Source organism: Carcharhinus amblyrhynchos, chromosome 9, assembly GCF_965287045.1.
Source record: "Carcharhinus amblyrhynchos chromosome 9, sCarAmb.v2.hapA, whole genome shotgun sequence".
NCBI classification, from domain to species: Eukaryota; Metazoa; Chordata; class Chondrichthyes; order Carcharhiniformes; family Carcharhinidae; genus Carcharhinus; species Carcharhinus amblyrhynchos.
Window position 1 is genome coordinate 3,665,511 of NC_137332.1, and position 21,325 is coordinate 3,686,835.

The 21,325-nt window shown below is 47.7% G+C and overlaps 1 protein-coding gene across 1 annotated transcript in view; it reads left to right on the forward strand.

Moving 5' to 3' along the window:
* Positions 1-12,470: 12,470 nt before the first annotated feature.
* Positions 12,471-21,325, forward strand: part of col24a1 (collagen type XXIV alpha 1) — a 317,299-nt gene continuing 308,444 nt past the window's right edge. Inside the window, exon 1 of the mRNA XM_080195089.1 lies at positions 12,471-12,760. Coding sequence (XP_080051215.1) covers positions 12,705-12,760 — 56 coding nt within the window. The 5' untranslated portion in view covers positions 12,471-12,704. The remainder of the gene's footprint in view (positions 12,761-21,325) is intronic.

Here is a 21,325-nt window from a genome sequence, read left to right on the forward strand (position 1 = left end):
CCACTTTGCCGCCCTCTCCCCATAACCCTTAATCCCCTTGCCTACCAAAAACCTATCTACCCGCGTCTTAAATATATTTAGCGAGGCAGCCTCCACCACTTCAACGGGCAGAGAATTCCAGAGATTCACCACCCTTTGAGTGAAGAAGTTCCTCCTCAACTCCGATCTAAACTGCCACCCCCCTTAGAGGGCTATGCCCTCTAGTTCTGTTTCCCTTTCTAAGCGGGAAGAATCTCTCTACCTCTACCCTATCCATCCCTTTCATTATCTTATACATCTCTATAAGATCCCCCCTCATCCTTCTAAACTCCATCAAGTACAGACCCAGTCTATTTAGTCTCTCTTCATAGTCCAACCCCCTCATCTCCGGTATCAGCCTAGTAAACCTCCTCTGCACTCCCTCCAAGGCCAATATATCCTTGCGCAAGTGCGGCGACCAAAACTGCACACAGTACTCCAGCTGCAGCCTCACCAGTGCCCTGTACAGTTGCAGCAATTGCTTCCACCTGAGGATTGGTAGGTTCTAATGGGTGAGTGTGATGATGACTGAGCTTGCCTTGGGTATCTGTGCATTCAAACATCATTTCAGACTCGAATTTAACACAATTCTGCTGCTGCTGATAGCCCCTCCCAGCCTCCTGGGCACCCAGGTTTGAGGCACTGGATCTGTTCTGACTCGACCCCATTCAGCACAATGGCAGTGCCACACAATGTGTCGCAGGGTGGGGCAATGGGGCTCCAGCGGGAATGTGTGGTGGGCACTCCTATCAATACCCACCATGGACAGATGCAGCCGCCACGGGTCGGGTGCTGGTAGGCTTTTTTTCCCTCTTTTTGGTTTTCTCTGCACCTGCTCCAGCCACGTTCTTTCTTCCAGATGTTTCCTCAGGACTTGGGCGACAAGTTTGGGTCGCATTGGTGCGAGCAGACCACCCCAGCGAGGGACATTGAAACCCCCCCCACCATCCCCCCTCCGCCTCACCCCACCGCCCCCCCCCCCACCCACCACCACCCAGAGTACACTTTGCGCCCTGGACATTCTTAGTGCTTCTTCCCAATTGTAGGAACATGGACCATCAGCTGGACCATCAGCCGAGGTGAAGTGCTGGTGGTGGTGGGGTGGGCGGGGGAGGTGATGAGGGTGGGAGGGGGAATGGTTGGAGGTGGGATAGCAGTGGGGTGCTGGTGGGTTGGCGAGGGATAGGCAGGAAGATGTTGAACGTGGGTTGACGGGGGGAGTTGCAGGGTGGCTGGAGGGGTGATGGTGTTGGCGGGGAGGTGTGGCAGGTGTAGTGGTGGTGGGGGTGGGGGCGGGGTGCGGTGCTGTGGGTGGGTGTTGTTTAGTAGGGGGAAATCAGCAATAAGTTTCCATGCTCAAGTTTGATCTGAGGCTATTGAGGCTTCCTGTGGGGTGTGGGTGGTGGTGGGGGAGAGGGGGGGGAGAAGGGGTGGTTCTGGAGTCAGTGCTGTGGAATCTCAGGGTAATTGTGATTAATCGAACACAACTTGGATAAACTTGGCTTGTTCTCAGTGGAACAAGGAGGTTGAGGGGTGACTGGATAGAGGTTTCCAGGATGATGAGTGGCGTGGACAGGGTGGATAGTCAGATGCTCTTTCCCAGGGTAGAAGAATCAAGTACTAGGGGGCATAGGCTTCAGGGGGGAAAGATTAGAGGAGATATACAAGGCAAGTTTTTTTCACAGAGGGTGGTTGTGATTGATTGAACAGAGTGTGTCTTTGTCGTTTCCAGCGCCTGGGTCAGTGACAGGTGCTGGGTCTGATTTTATGCTTCCTGGTCTTTTCTGTACCGTCTGATTCAGCTGCTGGGTCGTTCTGTGTAGCAGCGTAACACCAAGGACATTGTCTGGATTCATATGGAAGCCAGAGCAGGTAAGAGCATTAGTGAACAGATGGGGTTTTAAACGGCAGCGTGTAGCTTTCTCATTATCATTACTGAGACTAGTTTTTGTGACATTCCAGATGTATTTATTAAGCGAGTTTAAATTCCCTCGTTGTCACGGTGGGGTTTAAATTCAAGCCTCTGCAGCATTACGCTGTGTGTCTGGATTACTAACCCAGTAACATCACCATTCTGCTACTGTCCCGTCGCTGCCAATCTGAAACATTGAAACACAGATCGGAACAGGAGGAGGTCACTCTGGGTTTTCCCCAATCCCCACCATGGCCTTCGCCTCCTTCCCTATGACCTTTCCTCCTTCTCCCACGGCCTCCCCCCCTCCCCCAATCTCCCTCATGGCCTCCCCCCACCCCACAAGGCTGTCGCTCCCCATGGCCTTTCCCCTCCCCCATGGCCCCCCCTGCCCCCATGACCTTCGCACCCCCCACCGGCCCCTTCGGCTTTCCTCCCTCCCTATCCCTTAAACATTTTCTGGACTCCCCTTGTTCTGTCCTCTTTCACACCCCTGATCAGAATCATTCCACCATTAGTGACTCGGAACCACGGCTGCGTGAATCCTAAGCTCTGGAATTCCATCCCTAAATCTCTCCACCCTTTATGGACGAAGAAAACAACCCCTTTGAACAAGATTCTGTTCACCTGCCCTAATACATCCTTATGTGGCTAGTTGTGAAATCTAGTTTGATTACTCTTTTCGAGAAGCATCTTTGGATTTTTATTACATTAAAGCTGCTTTATAAAATCACATTTGTCTCCTTCACTCATTTGATCTCCCCCATGGATTCTCTCACTGTTCACAGGAGCATCTGTCTTTTCAGTTCCACAATCCCCCCTCAATGTCATTAGTGTATTCAGAAAATGCTGGAAAACCTCAGCGGGTCTGACAGTATCTGTGGAGAGAGAATGGAGCCAACGTTTCAAGTCTGGATGACCCTTCATCGGAGCTCTTTTATTTTCTCCAGCTCTGACAAAGGGTCATCCAGACTCGAAACATTGGCTCCATTCTCTCTCCACAGATACCGTCAAGACCTGCTGAGATTTTCCAACATTTTCTGATGTTCAGATTCCAGCATCCGCGGTATTTTGCCTTTGTCATTAGTGTCCTGTTCAGAATCACTTTGCTTCTCTCTCCAGCTCCAGCGTGAGTTTCCTATCCCTTACATCGTCATGACTCAATCCACAATCAGTTAAAACTGCCTCCTTTATATAAGAAACATGTTAGGGATTTGAACCCTGAAGGAAAACTATTTCGAAATTCCTCCGTTAACAATACCTCTTGAAGGTTTTTCAGGATCCTGATTGAGTTTTAACAGCTTGGATATCGATTACAGATCATCTTCCTCTCTTAGCAAATTCGACAAAAATCTGATTTTGTCTTTTCAAGTTTCAAGACTTTTATCTGTAAACTTCTTGTACCATCCTATTAAGCACTGTGTCATCTATCAACTGGGGCAGCACGGTGGCACAGTGGTTAACACAGCTGCCTCACAGCTCCAGGGACCCAGATTCGATTCCAGCCTTGGGTCACTGTCTGTGCGGAGTCTGCACATTCTCCCCGTGTCTGCATGAGTTTCCTCCGGGTGCTCCGGTTTCTTCTCACAGTCCAAAGATGTGCAGGTTAGATTGTTTGGCCGTGTTAAGTTGCCCCTTAGTGTCCCGAGAGCCTTAGTTTACAGGGATTACCGAGGTAAGTATGTGGAATTATGGTAACAGGGCTTGGGTGAGATTCTTGATGGACTGATAGAGATTGGAGAGGCATTGAACCATTATTTCTCTTCAGTGTTCACGCAGGACGATATGAATGTAGCTGAGGAGGTCACTGGGGTGAAGGGGTGTAAAATAGAAAGTATTGTAGTTGATACAGAGGATGTGTTGGATATTCTAGATGGGTTGAAAATAGATAAGTCCCCTGGTCCAGACGGGATTTACCCTAGGATTCTATGGGAGGCAAGAGAGGTGATTGCAGAGCCACTGGCTCTGATCTTCAGGTCGTCGTTGGTCTCTGGTATAGTACCGGAAGATTGGAGGACAGCGAATGTTGTCCCATTGTTTAAGAAGGGGAGCAGAGACTTCCCTGGGAATTATAGACCAGTGAGTCTTACTTCTGTAGTGGGCAAGGTTTTAGAAAGAATTATTAGGGATAGGATTTATAGTTATTTGGAGAGTAATGAATTGATTAGAGATAGTCAGCATGGTTTTGTAGCGGGAAGGTCATGCCTTACTAACCTTATTGAGTTCTTTGAGAAGGTGACCAAAGAGGTGGATAGGGGTAAGGCAGTAGATGTGGCATATATGGATTTTAGTAAGGCGTTTGATAAGGTTCACCATGGTATGCTTCTGCAGAAAATGCAGATGTATGGGATTGGTGGTAATTTAGGTACTTGGATCAGGAATTGGTTAGCAGATAGGAGACAGAGGGTGGTGGTTGATGGTAATTATTCATCATGGAGTTCGGTTACGAGTGGTGTGCCTCAGGGATCTGTTTTGGGGCCACTGCTGTTTGTAATCTTTATTAATGATCTGGATGAGGGTATAGTTGGGTGGATTAGTAAGTTTGCTGATGACACCAAAGTCGGAGGTGTGGTAGATTGTGAGGAAGGGTGTCGAAGTTTGCAGGGTGACTTGGACAGGTTGCAGAGCTGGGCTGCGAGGTGGCGGATGGAGTTTAATGCGGAGAAGTGTGAGGTAATCCATTTCGGTAGGAATAACAGATGTGTTGAGTATAGGGCTAACGGGAGGACTTTGAATAGAGTGGAGGAGCAGAGGGATCTAGGTGTATGTGTACATAGATCCCTGAAAGTTGGGAATCAAGTAGATAAGGTTGTTAAGAAGGCGTACGGTGTCTTGGCGTTTATTGGTAGGGGGATTGAATTTAGGAGTCGCAGCGTCATGTTGCAACTGTACACAACTCTGGTGCGGCCGCACTTGGAGTACTGTGTGCAGTTCTGGTCCCCACATTACAGGAAGGATGTGGAGGCTTTGGAGAGGGTGCAGAGGAGGTTTACCAGGATGTTGCCTGGTATGCAGGGGAGGTCCTATGAGGAGAGACTGAGGGATTTGGGGTTGTTTTCACTGGAAAGAAGGCGGCTAAGAGGGGATCTTATAGAAACATATAAGATGATTAGAGGTTTAGATAGGGTGGATGGTGATAGCCTGTTTCCTCGGATGGAGAAATCTAGCACAAGGGGGCATGGCTTTAAATTAAGGGGGGGTAGTTATAGGACGGATGTCAGGGGCAGGTTCTTTACCCAGAGGGTGGTGAGGGACTGGAATGCCCTGCCTGCTGCAGTTGTAAATGCGCCTAGTTTGGGGGCGTTTAAGAGATTGGTGGATAGGTTTATGGACGAAAAGGGATTGGTTTAGATTAGTGGGTCAATGTTTTTTTTTAAAAATAAGACTGGTCGGCGCAACATTGTGGGCCGAAGGGCCTGTTCCGCGCTGTAATGTTCTATGTTCTATGTTCTATGAATGGCTTCCTTCTGAATGGTAGGGTTTCTATAATCTGTAAACTGTTAATCTGAAAGGGTTGACTCTGCTTCAAGGGTGGCATAGTGGCACTGCTGCCTCACGATTCCAGGTTCGATTCCCAGCTGAGGTCACTGTCTGTGTGGAGTCTGCGCGTTCTCCCTGTGTCTGTGTGGGTTTTCTCCTGGTGCTCTGGTTTTCTCTCACAGTCCAAAAGACGCACTGGTTAGGTGCATCAGCCGTGCTAAATTCTCCCTCATGTATCCGAACAAGTGCTGGAACGTGGCGACTAGAGGATTTTCACAGTAACTTCATCGCAGTATTAATGTAAGCCTACTTGTGACACTAAATAAACTTTAAGGCTTTCCCTACCAAAACACTTAATAACACAATTGTCCAAATCTCTTGTGGTCGCTGTAGCTTCATAACAACTTTCTCATTTGATACGAAACACATTTCAACTTTCTCCTCCCTGAAGAAGCACTGGGCACAAGTATTCTTTACCCAATCCAAATAGGAGTTAAATCTGACCCCTCAAACCTCTGACTAAGGGTCATCCAACCTCAAAACATTGGCTGTCATCTCTTTCCACAGATGTTGTCAGACCAGCTGAGATTTTCCAGCATTTTCAGTTTTTGTTTCTCTGAAATTTACCTGCGTTCACATTCTATATCCAAATCAAATCTTCTGCTTTCCCCTTCTCTTTCTTTTCCCGTTTTTATCCCAATGGAATTCTAGTTCAAACTTTTGCATTCCCCAACATGTCAAGATTTCATCTTTCAGGTTGTTTAATATATGGAATGACCAAACAAACTATTTTCTTTCGTAGGTAGCTTTTGTTCAAAAAAACTAGAGAAATTAACAGCGCTTTATTAATCAGTCTATTGTAATAGTCACTCCAAAGATGGGCACATTTTGATTTGATTTGATCTGTATTAGCATAGAGTGAAAAGTATCGTTTCTTGCGCACTGTACAGACAAAGCATACTGTTTATAGAAAAGGAAACGAGAGGGTGCAGAATGTGGTGTTACAGTCATAGCTAGGGCGTAGAGAAAGATCAACTTAATGCGAGGTAGGTCCATTCAAAAGTCTGACGGCAGCAGGGAAGAAGCTGTTCTTGAGTCGGTTGGTATGTGACCTCAGACTTTTGTATCTTTTTCCTGATGGAAGAAGGTGGGAGAGAGAATGTCCGGGGTGCGTGGGGTCCTTAATTATCCTGGCTGCTTTGCGAGGCAGCGGAAATTGTAGACAGAGTCAGTGGATGGGAGGCTGGTTTGTCTGAGGGATTGGGCTACATTCACGACCTTTTGTAGTTTCTTGCGGTCTTGGGCAGAGCAGGAGCCCAGACCAAGCTGTGATACAACCTGAAAGAATGCTTTCTGTGGTGCATCTGTAAAAGGTTAGGTGGATTAGCCGTGCTAAATTACCCCTTTGTGTCCCAAGGTGTGTAGGTTAGGGAGAATTAATGAGGTAAATACTGGGGGGGGGAACAGGTCTGGGTGGGATTTCCCCTTAGTGTCAAGGAGATTATGTGTGGTTGTAGGGGTGGGGCTTGGGTAGGATTGTTGCCAGTGCAGACTCAATGGGCCGAATGGCCTCCTGCGCTGTAGGGACTCTATGATCCTGTAATAGGACTTGAACTCCCATCTTACTAAATCGGAGATGCTACCCCTCACTGCTTGTCGTTAACCTCCCTCCCCACTTTGAACGAATTGTGTATCTTGTGTGAGTTCAATCCCTTTCCTCCATTGCCTCCACACGGCAGCTAGTCAGGCAGACCTGGAACAGTTTTAGTGGGTGAGGTTACCACACCTGTACCGATTTATTACTTCATCCCTGTCAACAATCGCGACCCTTTATCCTTGACTGTTTGTTATAGAAGTTAACCAGTGTCTCCTCCTTCACAGCTGATAATGACGGCTAATTTACCGCAGGCTGTGAGATCGAGTGTCCAGGAACAAACATTAAGCCTCCCAGTCCATGTTACTCAGGAAGTCAGTGAAACCAAAGTTGCACTGATGGGATTTATTGGTGTAAGCTGGGAGTCTATCTTTGCTTTCCATTTGCAAACTCTTTCCCACAGCGAAGGTAATGAAATGTTTGTGCGTGAGTTCCCAAGAGTGCAGCTTTTCACAGGTAGCTGTGTGTGTGTGAGCCTGGCTTCACAGTTACAGGACAACGTTATCAAGTCACTCAGGGTCACCCACTCACTTTAAAGTTACCTTGTCACGGGTTAATCTTAATTATTCATGCATTATTGCCATAATCCTGTTTTTTTTTTCACCCATAAATAAGCCCTGGATGGACAATTATTTCTCAGTGGAAACTCCTGCACCATCGATTCTCGGTGAAGTTTTATTGACGCATTTAATTCTGCCTTTCTTCCACACCCAGCCCCTCGCCAGATGATGAACTGGTGCGACTAGGTGGATCTTGTCTCCAGACCTGTAGAATAGCTGTGTTTACTTAAACGTGGGGAAAAGTCAGTGAACATTACAGAGGCAATGTTTAATTAAAGGGGTGTTTTCCTGTTTCTTTGTCTTCTCCCCGCCCCACCTGCTCCCTCCTCCATTCTGCTTCCTGGAGTGAAGACATTTAACCTTTTGCGGCAGATTCACAGTTTTCTTGAGAGATTGACAGAGACTCTTGAGGGGTTGGCGGAATACAAACTCTCCGGGTTTCTGAGGGTTATAGATAGGTTAAAGGGTCAAATCCCAACAGGGCAGATGGTGGAATTTGAATTCAATAAAAATCTGGAATTAAGAATCTACTGATGACCATGAAACCATTGTCGATTGTTGAAAAAGCCCATCTGGTTCACCAATGTCCTTTAGGGAAGGAAATCTGCCACCCTTACTTGGTCTGGCCCACATGTGACTCCTGAACCTCAGCAATGTAGTTGATTTTCAACTTACCTCCAAGGGCAATTAGGGATTGGCAATAAATGCTGGCCAGCCGGCGATGCCCATGTCCCACAAACGAACAACAAAAAAAGATTCGCTTTGGTAGGGAAAATGGACATGTGGGATCTTTTCTGAATGGGGAGAGGCTGGAAAGTATTACTCTTCCCTGGTTGTGATTATGAATCTTAGAAAGTTATACACTGGCACAGTGAGATTGTCTTTGTGATATCCTTATCGTAGAGGGCACATAATGAAAATTCACCCGATGAGGAACTATCGACATGGGGTCTGCAGCAAATCCGACCTCTCATCAGTCAGAAATTCCTTTCCAAAGTTCAACATTAAAAACTAAATTGTGGACAAGATTCTTAAAGAGATTTTTCATTATTTGCATGCCAAAGGAGTGTGAAAATGGGAGAGTTTCAGATCCATTTTTTGGACAAGTTTGAAAGTGTAATCTTACTCCACTCTGTGCAAAAAATGGAGCACAATCTATTTCTCGCCAGTAGGGGGAAGGGGTGGGGCCTAAGCTCACTGGAAAGCTGGTAGCTCAGACTTTTGAATGGACTTACCTTGCACAAAGTTGATCTTTCTCTACACCCTAGCTATGACTGTAACACTACATTCTGCACTGTCTCATTTCCTTCTCTAAGAATGGTATGCTTTGTCTGTATAGTGCACAAGAAACAATGCTTTTCACTGTATAATAATACATGTGACAATAATAAATCAAAATCAAATCAGTACTGAGGGAGTGCCACACTGTCAGTGGGTCAGTGCTGAGGGAGTGCCACACTGTCAGTGGGTCAGTGCTGAGGGAGTGCCGCACTGTCAGAGGGTCAGTGCTGAGGGAGTGCCGCACTGTCAGAGGGTCAGTGCTGAGGGAGTGCCGCACTGTCAGAGGGTCAGTGCTGAGGGAGTGCCGCACTGTCAGAGGGTCAGTGCTGAGGGAGTGCCGCACTGTCAGAGGGTCAGTGCTGAGGGAGTGCCGCACTGTCAGAGGGTCAGTGCTGAGGGAGTGCCGCACTGTCAGAGGGTCAGTGCTGAGGGAGTGCCGCACTGTCAGAGGGTCAGTGCTGAGGGAGTGCCGCACTGTCAGAGGGTCAGTGCTGAGGGAGCGCTGCACTGTCAGAGGGTCAGTGCTGAGGGAGCGCCGCACTGTCAGAGGGTCAGTGCTGAGGGAGCGCCGCACTGTCAGAGGGTCAGTGCTGAGGGAGTGCCGCACTGTCAGAGGGTCAGTGCTGAGGGAGCGCCGCACTGTCAGAGGGTCAGTGCTGAGGGAGTGCCGCACTGTCAGAGGGTCAGTGCTGAGGGAGTGCCGCACTGTCAGAGGGTCAGTGCTGAGGGAGTGCCGCACTGTCAGAGGGTCAGTGCTGAGGGAGTGCCGCACTGTCAGAGGGTCAGTGCTGAGGGAGTGCCGCACTGTCAGAGGGTCAGTGCTGAGGGAGTGCCGCACTGTCAGAGGGTCAGTGCTGAGGGAGTGCCGCACTGTCAGAGGGTCAGTGCTGAGGGAGTGCCGCACTGTCAGAGGGTCAGTGCTGAGGGAGTGCCGCACTGTCAGAAGGTCAGTGCTGAGGGAGTGCCGCACTGTCGGAGGTGCTGTTTATGATGTGAGCTGTTAAACTGAAGTTGATTCTATCTGCTGTGGTGGATGTGTAAGATCTCATGGTGCTATTCTGGAGAAGAGTGGGGGAATTCTCCCTGGTGTCCTGCTCAATATCTATCCCTCAGTCAACACCACAAAACCAGACTATCTGCTCATTATCACTGTGCTGTTTGTGGGATCTTGCTTTGTGTAAACTGACTGCTGTTTTCCCTACATTACAGTACTGATGCATTTTAAGTGTACAGCGCTTAGAGACATCCAGTGATGTGAAAAGTGATATATAAATGTAAATCTTTCTGTTTTCTCACCCCAGAGAACAATACAGCATGGAGAGTACATTCAGCCCACTGTGCATATACTAGCTCTTTTAAAGAGTTTTCCAATCAACTCCAGTCCCCTGTCTACGGTGGCACACAGCGGGTTAGCACTGCTGCTTCACTGAGCCAGGGACTCGGGTTCAATACCCGGCTTGGGTCACTGTCAGTGGAGTATGCACGTTCTCCCCATGTCTGTGTGGGTTTTCTCCAGGTGCTCTAGTTTTCTCCCTCAGTCTGAAAGATGTGCTGGTTAAGGTGGATTGCCCATGCTAAATTCTCCCTCAGTGTACCCGAACAGGCGCCGGAGTGTGGCGACTAAGGGATTTTCACAGTAACTTCGTTGCAGTGTTAATGTCAGCCTGCTTGTGACATTAATAAACAAATATTCTATACATAAAAAAGCCCTTTCCCCACATGTTGCATTTTTGTCTCTTAACTATGGAATTCCCTTTTTGGAAGTTATTATTGAATCTGCTCCCACTGTCCTTTCAGATTACAGGTCTCCCTGGAACTTTATTTTCACTCACCCCCCCGCCCCACTCTGGTTCTTTTCCTGATTCTCTTCAATCTGTGTCCCTCCTGTCACTGCAACCACTTTCTCCTGATTTACTCCATCAAAACTCTTCCTGGTTCTCTATTAAACCTCCTCTTAACCTTTTCTGCTCAACAATCCCAGCTTCCCACGGAAATGTTTTTTCTGATGTTGATAATCAGAAACAGTTCTCTGTGCCGGACTGGAGGCTGTTGTTGTGTTTTTATTTTTTTTTGAGTGGAACCTGGTCTGAAAGTGAGACAATTTCCACACTGCAGCGGCTCAGAGCTGTGCTGTCACTGGGCAATCGCTGAAATCTAACACCGCGAATTGTAACACATTCTGGTGAAACCCCTTTCCCTGGCTGCTGGGGAGGGGGGGGGGGGGGCGTGGGGGTAGATTTTGGGGAGGTGAGTGGGGTGGGGGAGCGGCTGATTCTGCATTTTGGGAAGACGGATAGTCAGGGGAAGGCTCCTGACAAACCACGTTTGCAAAGTTACAGCAGCTGCCCTCCACATTTCACATCGGGAGTAAAGACAGTTTACACTCACCGTGAGAGAGAGTGTGTGTGTGAGAGAGAGTCTCTGTCTGTCTGTGTGTGTGTGTGAGAAAGAGGGAGTCTGTCTCTGTATATGTGAGAGAGTATGTGTGTGTTTTATGTGTGTGTGTGAGTGAGTGAGAGAGAGACTGTGTGAGGGTCTGTGTGTAGGAGATACCTTTGTTTGTGTGAGAGTGTCTGGTGTGTATGTGTGAGAGAGGGAGTCTGTATGAGAGAGTCTGTGTAGGAGATACGTTTCTGTGTGTGTGTGTGAGAGACAGAGAGAGACATAGTCTATATGTGAGAGAATCTGTCTATCTGTGTGTGGGAGAGAGTGTGTTTCTATCTGTGTGTGTGTCTATTACAGAGAGATACTGTGTGTTTCTGAGCGAGAGAAAGTGAGTGTGTGTGTGTGTGTCCATCTGAGAGAGTGTGTGTGTCTGTCTGAGAGTGTGGTGTCTCAGAGAGAATCTGTGTCTCTCAGAGAGGGAGTGTGTGTGTGTGTCTCTCAGAGAGGGAGTGTGTGTGTCTCTCAGAGAGGGAGTGTGTGTGTGTGTGTCTCTCAGAGAGGGAGTGTGTGTGTGTGTCTGTCTCAGAGAGGGAGTGTGTGTGTCTCTCAGAGAGGGAGTGTGTGTGTGTCTCTCAGAGAGGGAGGGTGTCTCTCGGAGAGGGAGTGTGTGTGTGTGTCTGTCTCTCAGAGGGAGTGTGTCTCAGAGGGAGGGTGTCTCTCAGAGAGAGTGTGTGTCTCTCAGAGAGGGAGTGTGTCTGTCTCTCGGAGAGGGAGAGTGTGTGTGTCTCTCAGAGGGAGTGTGTCTGTCTCTCGGAGAGGGAGAGTGTGTGTGTCTGAGAGGGAGTGTGTGTGTCTCAGAGAGGGAGTGAGTGTGTGTCTCTCAGAGAGGGAGTGTGTGTGTGTCTCTCAGAGGGAGTGTGTCTGTCTCTCGGAGAGGGAGAGTGTGTGTGTCTGAGAGGGAGAGTGTCTCTCAGAGGGAGTGTGTGTCTCAGAGAGAGAGTGTGTGGGTCTCTCAGAGAGGGAGTGTGTGTGTGTCTCAGAGGGAGGGTGTCTCTCTCAGAGAGGGAGTGTGTCTGTCAGAGGGAGAGTGTGTGTGTCTCTCAGAGGGAGTGTGTCTGTCTCTCGGAGAGGGAGAGTGTGTGTGTCTCAGAGAGGGAGTGAGTGTGTGTGTCTCAGAGGGAGTGTGTGTGTCTCTCTCAGAGGGAGTGTGTGTGTCAGAGGGAGAGTGTGTGTGTTGTGTCTGGGGGAGGTATGCAGTCAGTATTTTGCTCAGAGCTGCAGCCTGCAGTATGGACTCAGTGCTAAAGCTGCCTGGACTGGGGGCCGCCTCTCACTCGCACTCTGCAGATGTATCAGTCTCACTGCCGGATTCTGATTTCGCCCCGGATTTCGCTCCCTGGACCAATGTATACAAATGCATTTAGGAGCGCAAAGGACAAGGAGCGGATCCATCTCCACAAAACCCAAAAGGTGAGTTCGACTCAGCATTGCTGAGAGGGGCTTGCGGGATCTTGCTGTGTCCTTGCTGCGCTAATGGGCTGGATTTTAACCGTTTGCAACTGCTGGGATTTCAGAGTTTATCTGTTACTGAAATGTTGGAAACAGCCTGTAGCTGTTTCTGTGAGAATCTAGGGACAGGGAGGAGGGAGAGGGTGAGGGGGGGTGGGAGACAGGGTAAGGGGGGGGAGGGTAATGGGAGAGAGAGAGGGAGAGGGAAAGGGGCAGAGGTTAAGGGGGGGGGTGGGGGTTACTGCTTTGATTGCTTCCCAGAGAGTTTCACCTGGAAGTTTGGAAGTCCCCACACTTCCGCACTTTGTTGGGGACAGACCCTGGGGGTGGGGATATTGTGGCTCAGACAGCACTCTCTGCAGGAAGGGAACCTTCACCTGGCCCTGGGAAACAATTCAGTGAGCAGCCGAGAGATAGCACCAAACCATGGCAGAAACCCTTGTAGAGCAGAGGCGCTAGTATGGAGCTGTCGGGCCGAACGGTGTGTTGTCTAACCCTCTCCGGCCACCAGCCTGTAGAGGATAAGTTTGTGCACTCTCCCCCCAGTTAGAAGGCAGCCTTGCTCCTGGGCACTGTCTGAAATGTGTTCAAAGCCAAACATTGGATATTGGAGCGAGAAATCCAGTCAGTCCCACACAATACAGCAAGGGTAATATTTCAACAGTGTTCGCTTGTGTTAAACCCAAATCAGCTTTTATGGACACACACAGCAGCAGAGGTCTGTGCACTAGATTCAGCGCGTCTGTATTTGACCCGATCAAAACGCCCCCGTTTCCACACTCTGTGTGAGTTCAAGCCCCCAGTGTGTTCATAGGAATCTTACACAGTTCCCTCTGCCTCTGTGTGTGCCTCTCTCTGTCTCTCTATTTCTCTCTATCTGCCTGTCTCTGTCAGTTTCTGACTGTCTCTGTATCTCTCTGTGTGTCTCTCTCTGTCTCTCTATTTCTCTCTCTCTGTCTCTGTCTGTGTTTCTGACTGTCTCTGTGTCCCTCTCTCTGTATCTCGGATGTCTCTCTGTGTCCCTGTCTCTTTCTCTGGCTCTGTCTGTCTCTCTCTCTCTGTCTCACTGACTCTATCTCTCCCTCTGTCTCTGTCTCTGTCTTTCTCTGTGTCTCTATCTCTCTCAATGTCTCTCTCTGTGCCTCTGTCTCTCTCTGTCTCACTGACTATCTCTCCTCTGTCTCTGTCTCTCCCTCTTACTGCTGCTGCCTCCAACTTTGCTTGAATCTGAATAAAACCTCCATGAAGTTGACGTGGTTTTATTAATGTTGTTTGGAGAGGAGCTTCTGAATGCCTATTTGCATGAACTTGTTAGCTCTGGGCAGATGTTCCAGATGTTGTGGCAGTGGCTTCATTGATGCTAATACGGGCTGCAGATGGGATCAGATTTCCGCACTATCAGAGGGAACAGTAACTCGACTCTCTGCAGACCCTGTACGTGTGTGAGAGTGTGTACCTGTATGTGGGAGAGAGCTGTGCCTGTGTATGTGAGTGTGTGTTTCAGTGAGTGCTTGTGTGAGAGAGTGTTTCAATATGTGTATCTCTATGTGTGTTTGTGTATGTGTGCATGCCTGTCAGATTGTGCTTGTGTGAATATGTGTCTGTGTCAGTGTGCGTGTCAGTGTTAGTGTATTGCTGTGTGTGTGTGTGTGTGTGTGTGTATCTCTGTACTTATGCCTGTGTGTGTCATTGCATAGCTTTCTGTATTAGGTATGTGTGTGTGTGAGTAAGTGTGAGTGTGCGTGTGTGTGAGTGTTTCTGTGTATATCTCTGTATTTATGTCTGTGTTAGTGCCGTTGCATAGATTTCTGTGTTAGGTGTCTGTATGTGTGTTTCTATAGTGCATTTTTAATTTTGTACATACGTGAATGTGTTTGAGAGTATGTGTGAGTGTGTGTGTATGTGAGTGAGTGAGGATGTGTGTGTGTGCATGTGAGTGTGAGGTTGTGTGAGAGTGTGCGTGAGAGAGTGTGCGAGTGTGATTGTGTGTGTGTGTGTGTGTGTGTGTGTGTGTGTGTGTGTGTGTGTGTGTGTGTGTGTGTGTGTGTGTGTGACAAAATAAGTATGTGAGTCTTTGCGTTAGTGTGTGTATATGTGTGGGTGAATGAGTGTGTGCGTACGTATATGTAGATTGTATTCACTGAAATACCTAAACAATGGCTTATTGCAGATGGCAGTTGTTAATCTGAAACATGGAAAACTGTATTTCTTGCATCCTATTGACAATAATAATGATATTTAACATTTTGAAGACCATTCCTTCAGAACGCTGCAACACTAGATGTTGGGTGGCACAATGGCAGTGCGGGGGCGGCATGGTGGCACGAGGGTTAGCCCTGCTGCCTCACAGCTCGAGGGACCCGGGTTCGATTCAGTCTGTGCAGAATATGCACGTTCTCCCTGTGTCTGCGTGGGTTTTCTCTGGGTGCTCCAGTTTCCTCCCACAGTCTGAAAGAGGTGCTGATTAGGTGCAGTGGCCGTGCTAAATTGTCCGTCAGTGTATCCTAACAGGCGCCAGAGTGTGGCGACAAGAAGATTTACACAGTAACTTCACTGCGGTATTAATGTGCGTGTGTCAGTGTGGGAGAGTGTAATATGAATTAAACTACTTGTGCCACTAATAAAAAAAAATGAAGTAAATAAAGTAGTTGTGTTCAAAAATCAGGATTCTTGACGAAATTACACAAAAGAGAATTTGGAACGATTTGGGTTGACATTGTTCGACTTGGTTCTGTAAGGGTTAAAGAAGGGTTGGGGTGTGACATCCACTAAGCAACAGATACAGGAGAAACGGAACAAACTGAATAAATTCATGAATGAGATATCACTCCCAATCTCGATGTGGATCTCCTGTTACACCACTGAAACCAAATCCTGGAGCACATCGGCTGCTGTGGGGTTAATTGGGAGAGAGATGGGAACTCAGTGACAACGAGCAGTTTGCAAGTGGCTGTACGGTGAGATTTATCTGGGGGCCGGGGGTCACAATCACATTCCTGCTCACAGTGCCTGGGTCTAATTTGTACGTGTCCAGATCTGACTCTCAATCTGGTTTGATTTTGTACGGAGACGGCTGGGGCATCCAGGTGAATCTAGATATCGACATATCGATCGCTTGTTGCTATAATCTCCCCAGCTTCACTCAAGGCTAGTTCATACAGTCATTATAACCAAAACTCACCAGTGATCTTCCTAGTGATGGTAACCACTGGCTCACAATTTATCAGAAACTCTCTCTCTGTTACTGAAACCAGTGTGTCTGCTCTCTCTCTGTTACTGAAACCAGTGTGTCTGCTCTCTCTCTGTTACTGAAACCAGTGTGTCTGCTCTCTGTTACTGAAACCAGTGTGTCTGCTCTCTCTCTGTTACTGAAACCAGTGTGTCTGCTCCCTCTCTGTTACTGAAACCAGTGTGTCTGCTCTCTCTCTGTTACTGAAACCAGTGTGTCTGCTCCCTCTCTGTTACTGAAACCAGCGTGTCTGCTCTCTCTCTGTTACTGAAACCAGTGTGTCTGCTCTCTCTCTGTTACTGAAACCAGTGTGTCTGCTCCCTCTCTGTTACTGAAACCAGTGTGTCTGCTCTCTCTCTGTTACTGAAACTAGTGTGTCTGCTCCCTCTCTGTTACTGAAACCAGTGTGTCTGCTCTCTCTCTGTTACTGAAACCAGTGTGTCTGCTCTCTCTCTGTTACTGAAACTAGTGTGTCTGCTCTCTCTCTGTTACTGAAACCAGTGTGTCTGCTCTCTCTCTGTTACTGAAACCAGTGTGTCTGCTCTCTCTCTGTTACTGAAACCAGTGTGTCTGCTCTCTCTCTGTTACTGAAACCAGTGTGTCTGCTCTCTCTCTGTTACTGAAACCAGTGTGTCTGCTCTCTCTCTGTTACTGAAACCAGTGTGTCTGCTCTCTCTCTGTTACTGAAACCAGTGTGTCTGCTCTCTGTTACTGAAACCAGTGTGTCTGCTCTCTCTCTGTTACTGAAACCAGTGTGTCTGCTCTCTCTCTGTTACTGAAACCAGTGTGTCTGCTCCCTCTCTGTTACTGAAACCAGTGTGTCTGCTCTCTCTCTGTTACTGAAACCGGCGTGTCTGCTCTCTCTCTGTTACTGAAACCTGTGTGTCTGCTCTCTGTTACTGAAACCAGTGTGTCTGCTCCCTCTCTGTTACTGAAACCAGTGGCCTTCGAAATTGTAGATTCTTTGGAGGTTGTTTACGAAAATTCTTTCAACTCTGAACTAGTCCCTATGGAGTGGAGTAGCTGGTGTAAACCCTGAATTCAAAAAGGGATGTCGAGAGAAAACAGAGAACTACAGATCAGTGAGTGTAAGGTCAGTACTGGGGAAGTTACAAGAGTCCAAAGATGTTTGGGTTATTTTGATTGACCGTGCTAAATTGATCCGAGTGTCAGGGGGTTTAGCAGGGTAAATATGTGGGGTTACGGGGGTAGGGCCTGGCTGGAATTGTGGTGGGTCCAGACTCGATGGGCCAAATGGTCTCCGCCTGCAATGTAGGAATTCGATGATTCTGTTATCGAGGATTTTGTAATTCAGCATTTGGCAGGCTGTGGTATAATCAGACAAAGTCAGAATGGATTTACAGAAGGGAAATCTTGCACGATGAATCTACTGGAATTCTTTGAGGCTGTTAGCGGTAGAGTTGACCGAGGAGAACCAGTGGATGTGGTTTATTTAGACTTTCGGAAAGCTCTCAACAAGGTCTCACGTAACAGACTACCATGTAAAGTTAAAGCACGTGGGAATGCGGGTAGTGTCTTGAGATGAACGGAAAGCTGGTTAGCAGATAGGAAGCAAAGAGTTGGCATAAATGGGTTCTTTTCCTGATTGACAGTCAGGGACTAGGAGGTTCCAGCTGGGGCCCCAATTGTTCACATTATATATTAATGATTTGGAAGAGGGAACTAAATGTATTATCTTCAAATTTGTAGATGATATAGAGTTGGGTGGGAGGGTGAGCTGTGAGGAGGATGCAGAGATGCTTCAGTGTGATTTGGACAAGCTGAGGGTGTGGCCATCTGCATGGCAGATGCAGTATAATGTGGATAAATGTCAGGAAATCCACTTTGGCAGCAATAATAGGAAGACAGATTACTTGAATTGGCGTAAATTGAGAGGGGAGAATACTCAACAGGACCTTAGTGTCATTGTGCATCAGTCACTGAAAGTAAGCGCGCAGGTACAGCAGGCAGTAAAGAAGGCAAATGGTATGTTGGCCTTCATAGCAAGAAAATTTGGGTATAGTGATAGGGATGTTTTGTTGCAGTTGTATAGGGTGTTGGTGAGGCCACACCTGGAGTATTGTGTGCAGTTTTGGTGTCCTTATCTGAGGAAGGATGTCCTCGCTATAGAGGGAGTCCAGCGAAGGTTTACCAGTGACTAACCATAAAAACTAACTTTGGTAGCTATAACCTGCTTTGGGTCAGAGATACCAGAGAAATAAACTAAATGAATCAATCACATTGATTCCTGGGATGGCAGGTCTGTCATATGAGGATTTACTAAGTCGGATAAGATTATATTCACTGGAGTTTAGAAGGGTGAGAGGAGATCTCTCACTTGTAAAATCCTAACAGCGTTATACACGGGGTAGATTCAGAAAGAATGTTCCCTTGTTGGGGGAGTCCAGAACTAAGGGGTGATAGTTTGAGGATAAGGGGTAAATCTTTTAGAACTGAGATGAGGAGGAATTTCTTCACCCAGAGGGTGGTGAATGTGTAGAATTCACTCCCACAGAAAGTAGTTGAGGCCAAAATGTTGTGTGATTTGAAGAAGAAACTAGATACAGCTCTTGGGGCTAAAGGGATTGAGGGACATGGGAGGAAGGGGGGGGAATAAGGATATTGAATTTGATGATCAGCCATGACCAAAATGATTGGTGGAACAGGCTTGAAGGACTGAATAGCCTCCTCCTGCTCCCAGTTCCTGCTCGGAGCAGATAGGACTAGTTTCTATGCTTCTCTCCACTGTTAGTAAATACTGATGTGTGTCCTTTCTGTTGTTTCACAGAGATTCTGGCAGCATATAAAATTAAAAGCCGATATTTAATTGTTTCCAGGTGATGTCAATGTCATTTTCTGTTCTGGGAAGTCTCACAATAAAAGTTCCTGTTGCTGACTGCACAATGCTTTGAGATTGATGGACCTTCTGTGCGTGTGTGTGTGTGTGTGTGTGAGCGCTCGCCTGAGATTCTGCAGCAGGCTGTGAGTCTCCCAACAGTGGGAGTGAGGGGTCCTGGGGACATTCTGCTCCTCTCCCTTTAACCTGGGAAAGCATTTTACCAACAGCCCCGATCTGACAGATAGTCACGGCTCCTGGCTGATTGGTTAATGGGAGCTTTGTAGGGAGCAGTGTACAGTCGGAGGGAAAGAGGTGGAGAGATTTCGCGAGCAGATCCCCAGATCAGGGATCTGATGGCGTGGCTGCCTTTGGTGGAGGTACTGATTTGACCAAACCTTGACCCGTTTGTTACCCCCACTCTGTAAGGTACACTGGGATGTTTCCCTAAATGTGCTATATAAATGCAAATTGTCTTTGCATAAATGCTGAAAAGAACAATAGGATAAAGAAACTTATTCAGAGGATTTTTGCAATGCAGAAGGAGGCCACTCGGCCCATCGAGTCTGCACCGACTCTCGAAGTGAACATTTTACCCAGACCCTATCCCTGTAACCCCACTAATCCCCATAACGTTTTTGGACACCGGGGGGTAATTTAGCACGGTCAATCCAACTGAGCTTTGGAATATTTGTGATTGATTCATTTAGTTTATTTCTCTGGTATCTCTGACCCAAAGCAGGTTATAACTATCAAAGTTAGTTTTTATAGTTAGTCACTGCTGTATTGTAGAGAATATGGACAACAAATCTCTTTATAATAACGATATGTTAATGAGCTCCTGTAAATGCAAAATCCTGCGGATGCTGAAATCTGAAACAGAAAACGGTGGAGAAACGCAGGAGATGTGGCAGTGTCTGTGGGGGGAAGCAGTGTAAATGGCTGGAATATTCCCCTGTCATATGCCCCGTCCCCACTGGTGTCACCAAGACTCTTGTGTCTCTACTCTGTAGATAGGGTAATCCCGTGGATGTTGGGCTAATTTGGATATGAAAGGGCGGGGGTACGTGTTTATAGAATCACAGACCACAATCAATAAGGATTGGCAACAACACCTCCTCCACGATCATCGTCAACACCGGTGCCCCACAAGGCTGTGCTCTCAGCCCCCTCACTATACTCCTTATACACCTGTGACTGTGCGGCCAAATTCCCCTCCAATTCGATTTTCAAGTTGGCTGATGACACCACCGTAGTGAGTCGGATCTCAAACAACGACGAGACAGAGTACAGGAATGAGAGAGAGAATCTGGTGAACTAGTGCAGCAACAATAATCTCTCCCTCAATGTCAACAAAACAAAGGAGATAGTCATTGACTTCAGGGAGTGTAAAGGGGAACATGCCCCTGTCTACATCAACAGGGATGAAGTAGAAAGGGAGAGAGCTTAAAGTTTCTAGGTGTCCAGATCACCAACAACCTGTCCTGGTCCCCCCATGCTGACACTATAGTTAAGAAAGCCCCACCAATGCCTCTACCTTCTCAGAAGACGAAGGAAATTTGGCATGTCAGCTATGACTCTCGCCAACTTTTACAGATGCACCATAGAAAGCATTCTTCCTGGTTGTATCACAGCTTGGTATGACTCCTGCTCTGCCCAAGGCTGCATGAAACTACAAAGGGTCATGAACAAAGCCCAGTCTATCACACAAACCAGCCTCCCATCCATTGACTCTGTCTACACTTGCCACTGCCTTGGAAAAGCAACCAGTATAATCAAAGGCCTCACGCACCCCGGACATTCTCTCTTCCACCTTCTCCTGTTGGGAAAAAGATACAAAAGTCTGAGGCTGTGAGGGTTCCTGTCTCTATTGCCCTTTCAGGCAGTGAGTTCCAAATTCCCACCATCCCCTGGGTGAAAAAATAATTCCTCAAATCCCCTCCAAACCTCCTGTCCCCTGGTTATTGACCCCTCTGCTGAGGGAAATGTTTCTTTCTATCTACCCTATCCCTGACCCTGATTGTACACCTCCCTCTCCCATTCCCAGTCTTCTCTACTCCAAGGAGAACAGCCGCAGCCTGTGTTCATAGCTGGAACACTCCAGCTCAGGCAGCTTCCTGATGAATCTCCTCCGCACCCTCTCTGGAGCTGGCGATACATTCACGTTTAGATCTGCGTGGAGTTCGCTCCGCTCTGATCACTGTTTGGAAAGTTCCCCCTGGTTTTGTGTTGAGTGTGTGAAGCGATTCAATGAGGATATTAGCCCAAGGCAAACATTTGCATTGCTTCCCACTTCCACCGATCTTGTTTGAACACTATCAGGCTGCCAGCAGAGTTTGCACGCGTCCCGCTCCAGCTTCCTAATGTGCCCCTGCATGTAAATGTGTAAATGTCTGCATCTGGCAGCTTGTTCGTGGTAAAGACTGAAGAGAACTGGCTGGTTTACTGGGCAGTTCGTGTG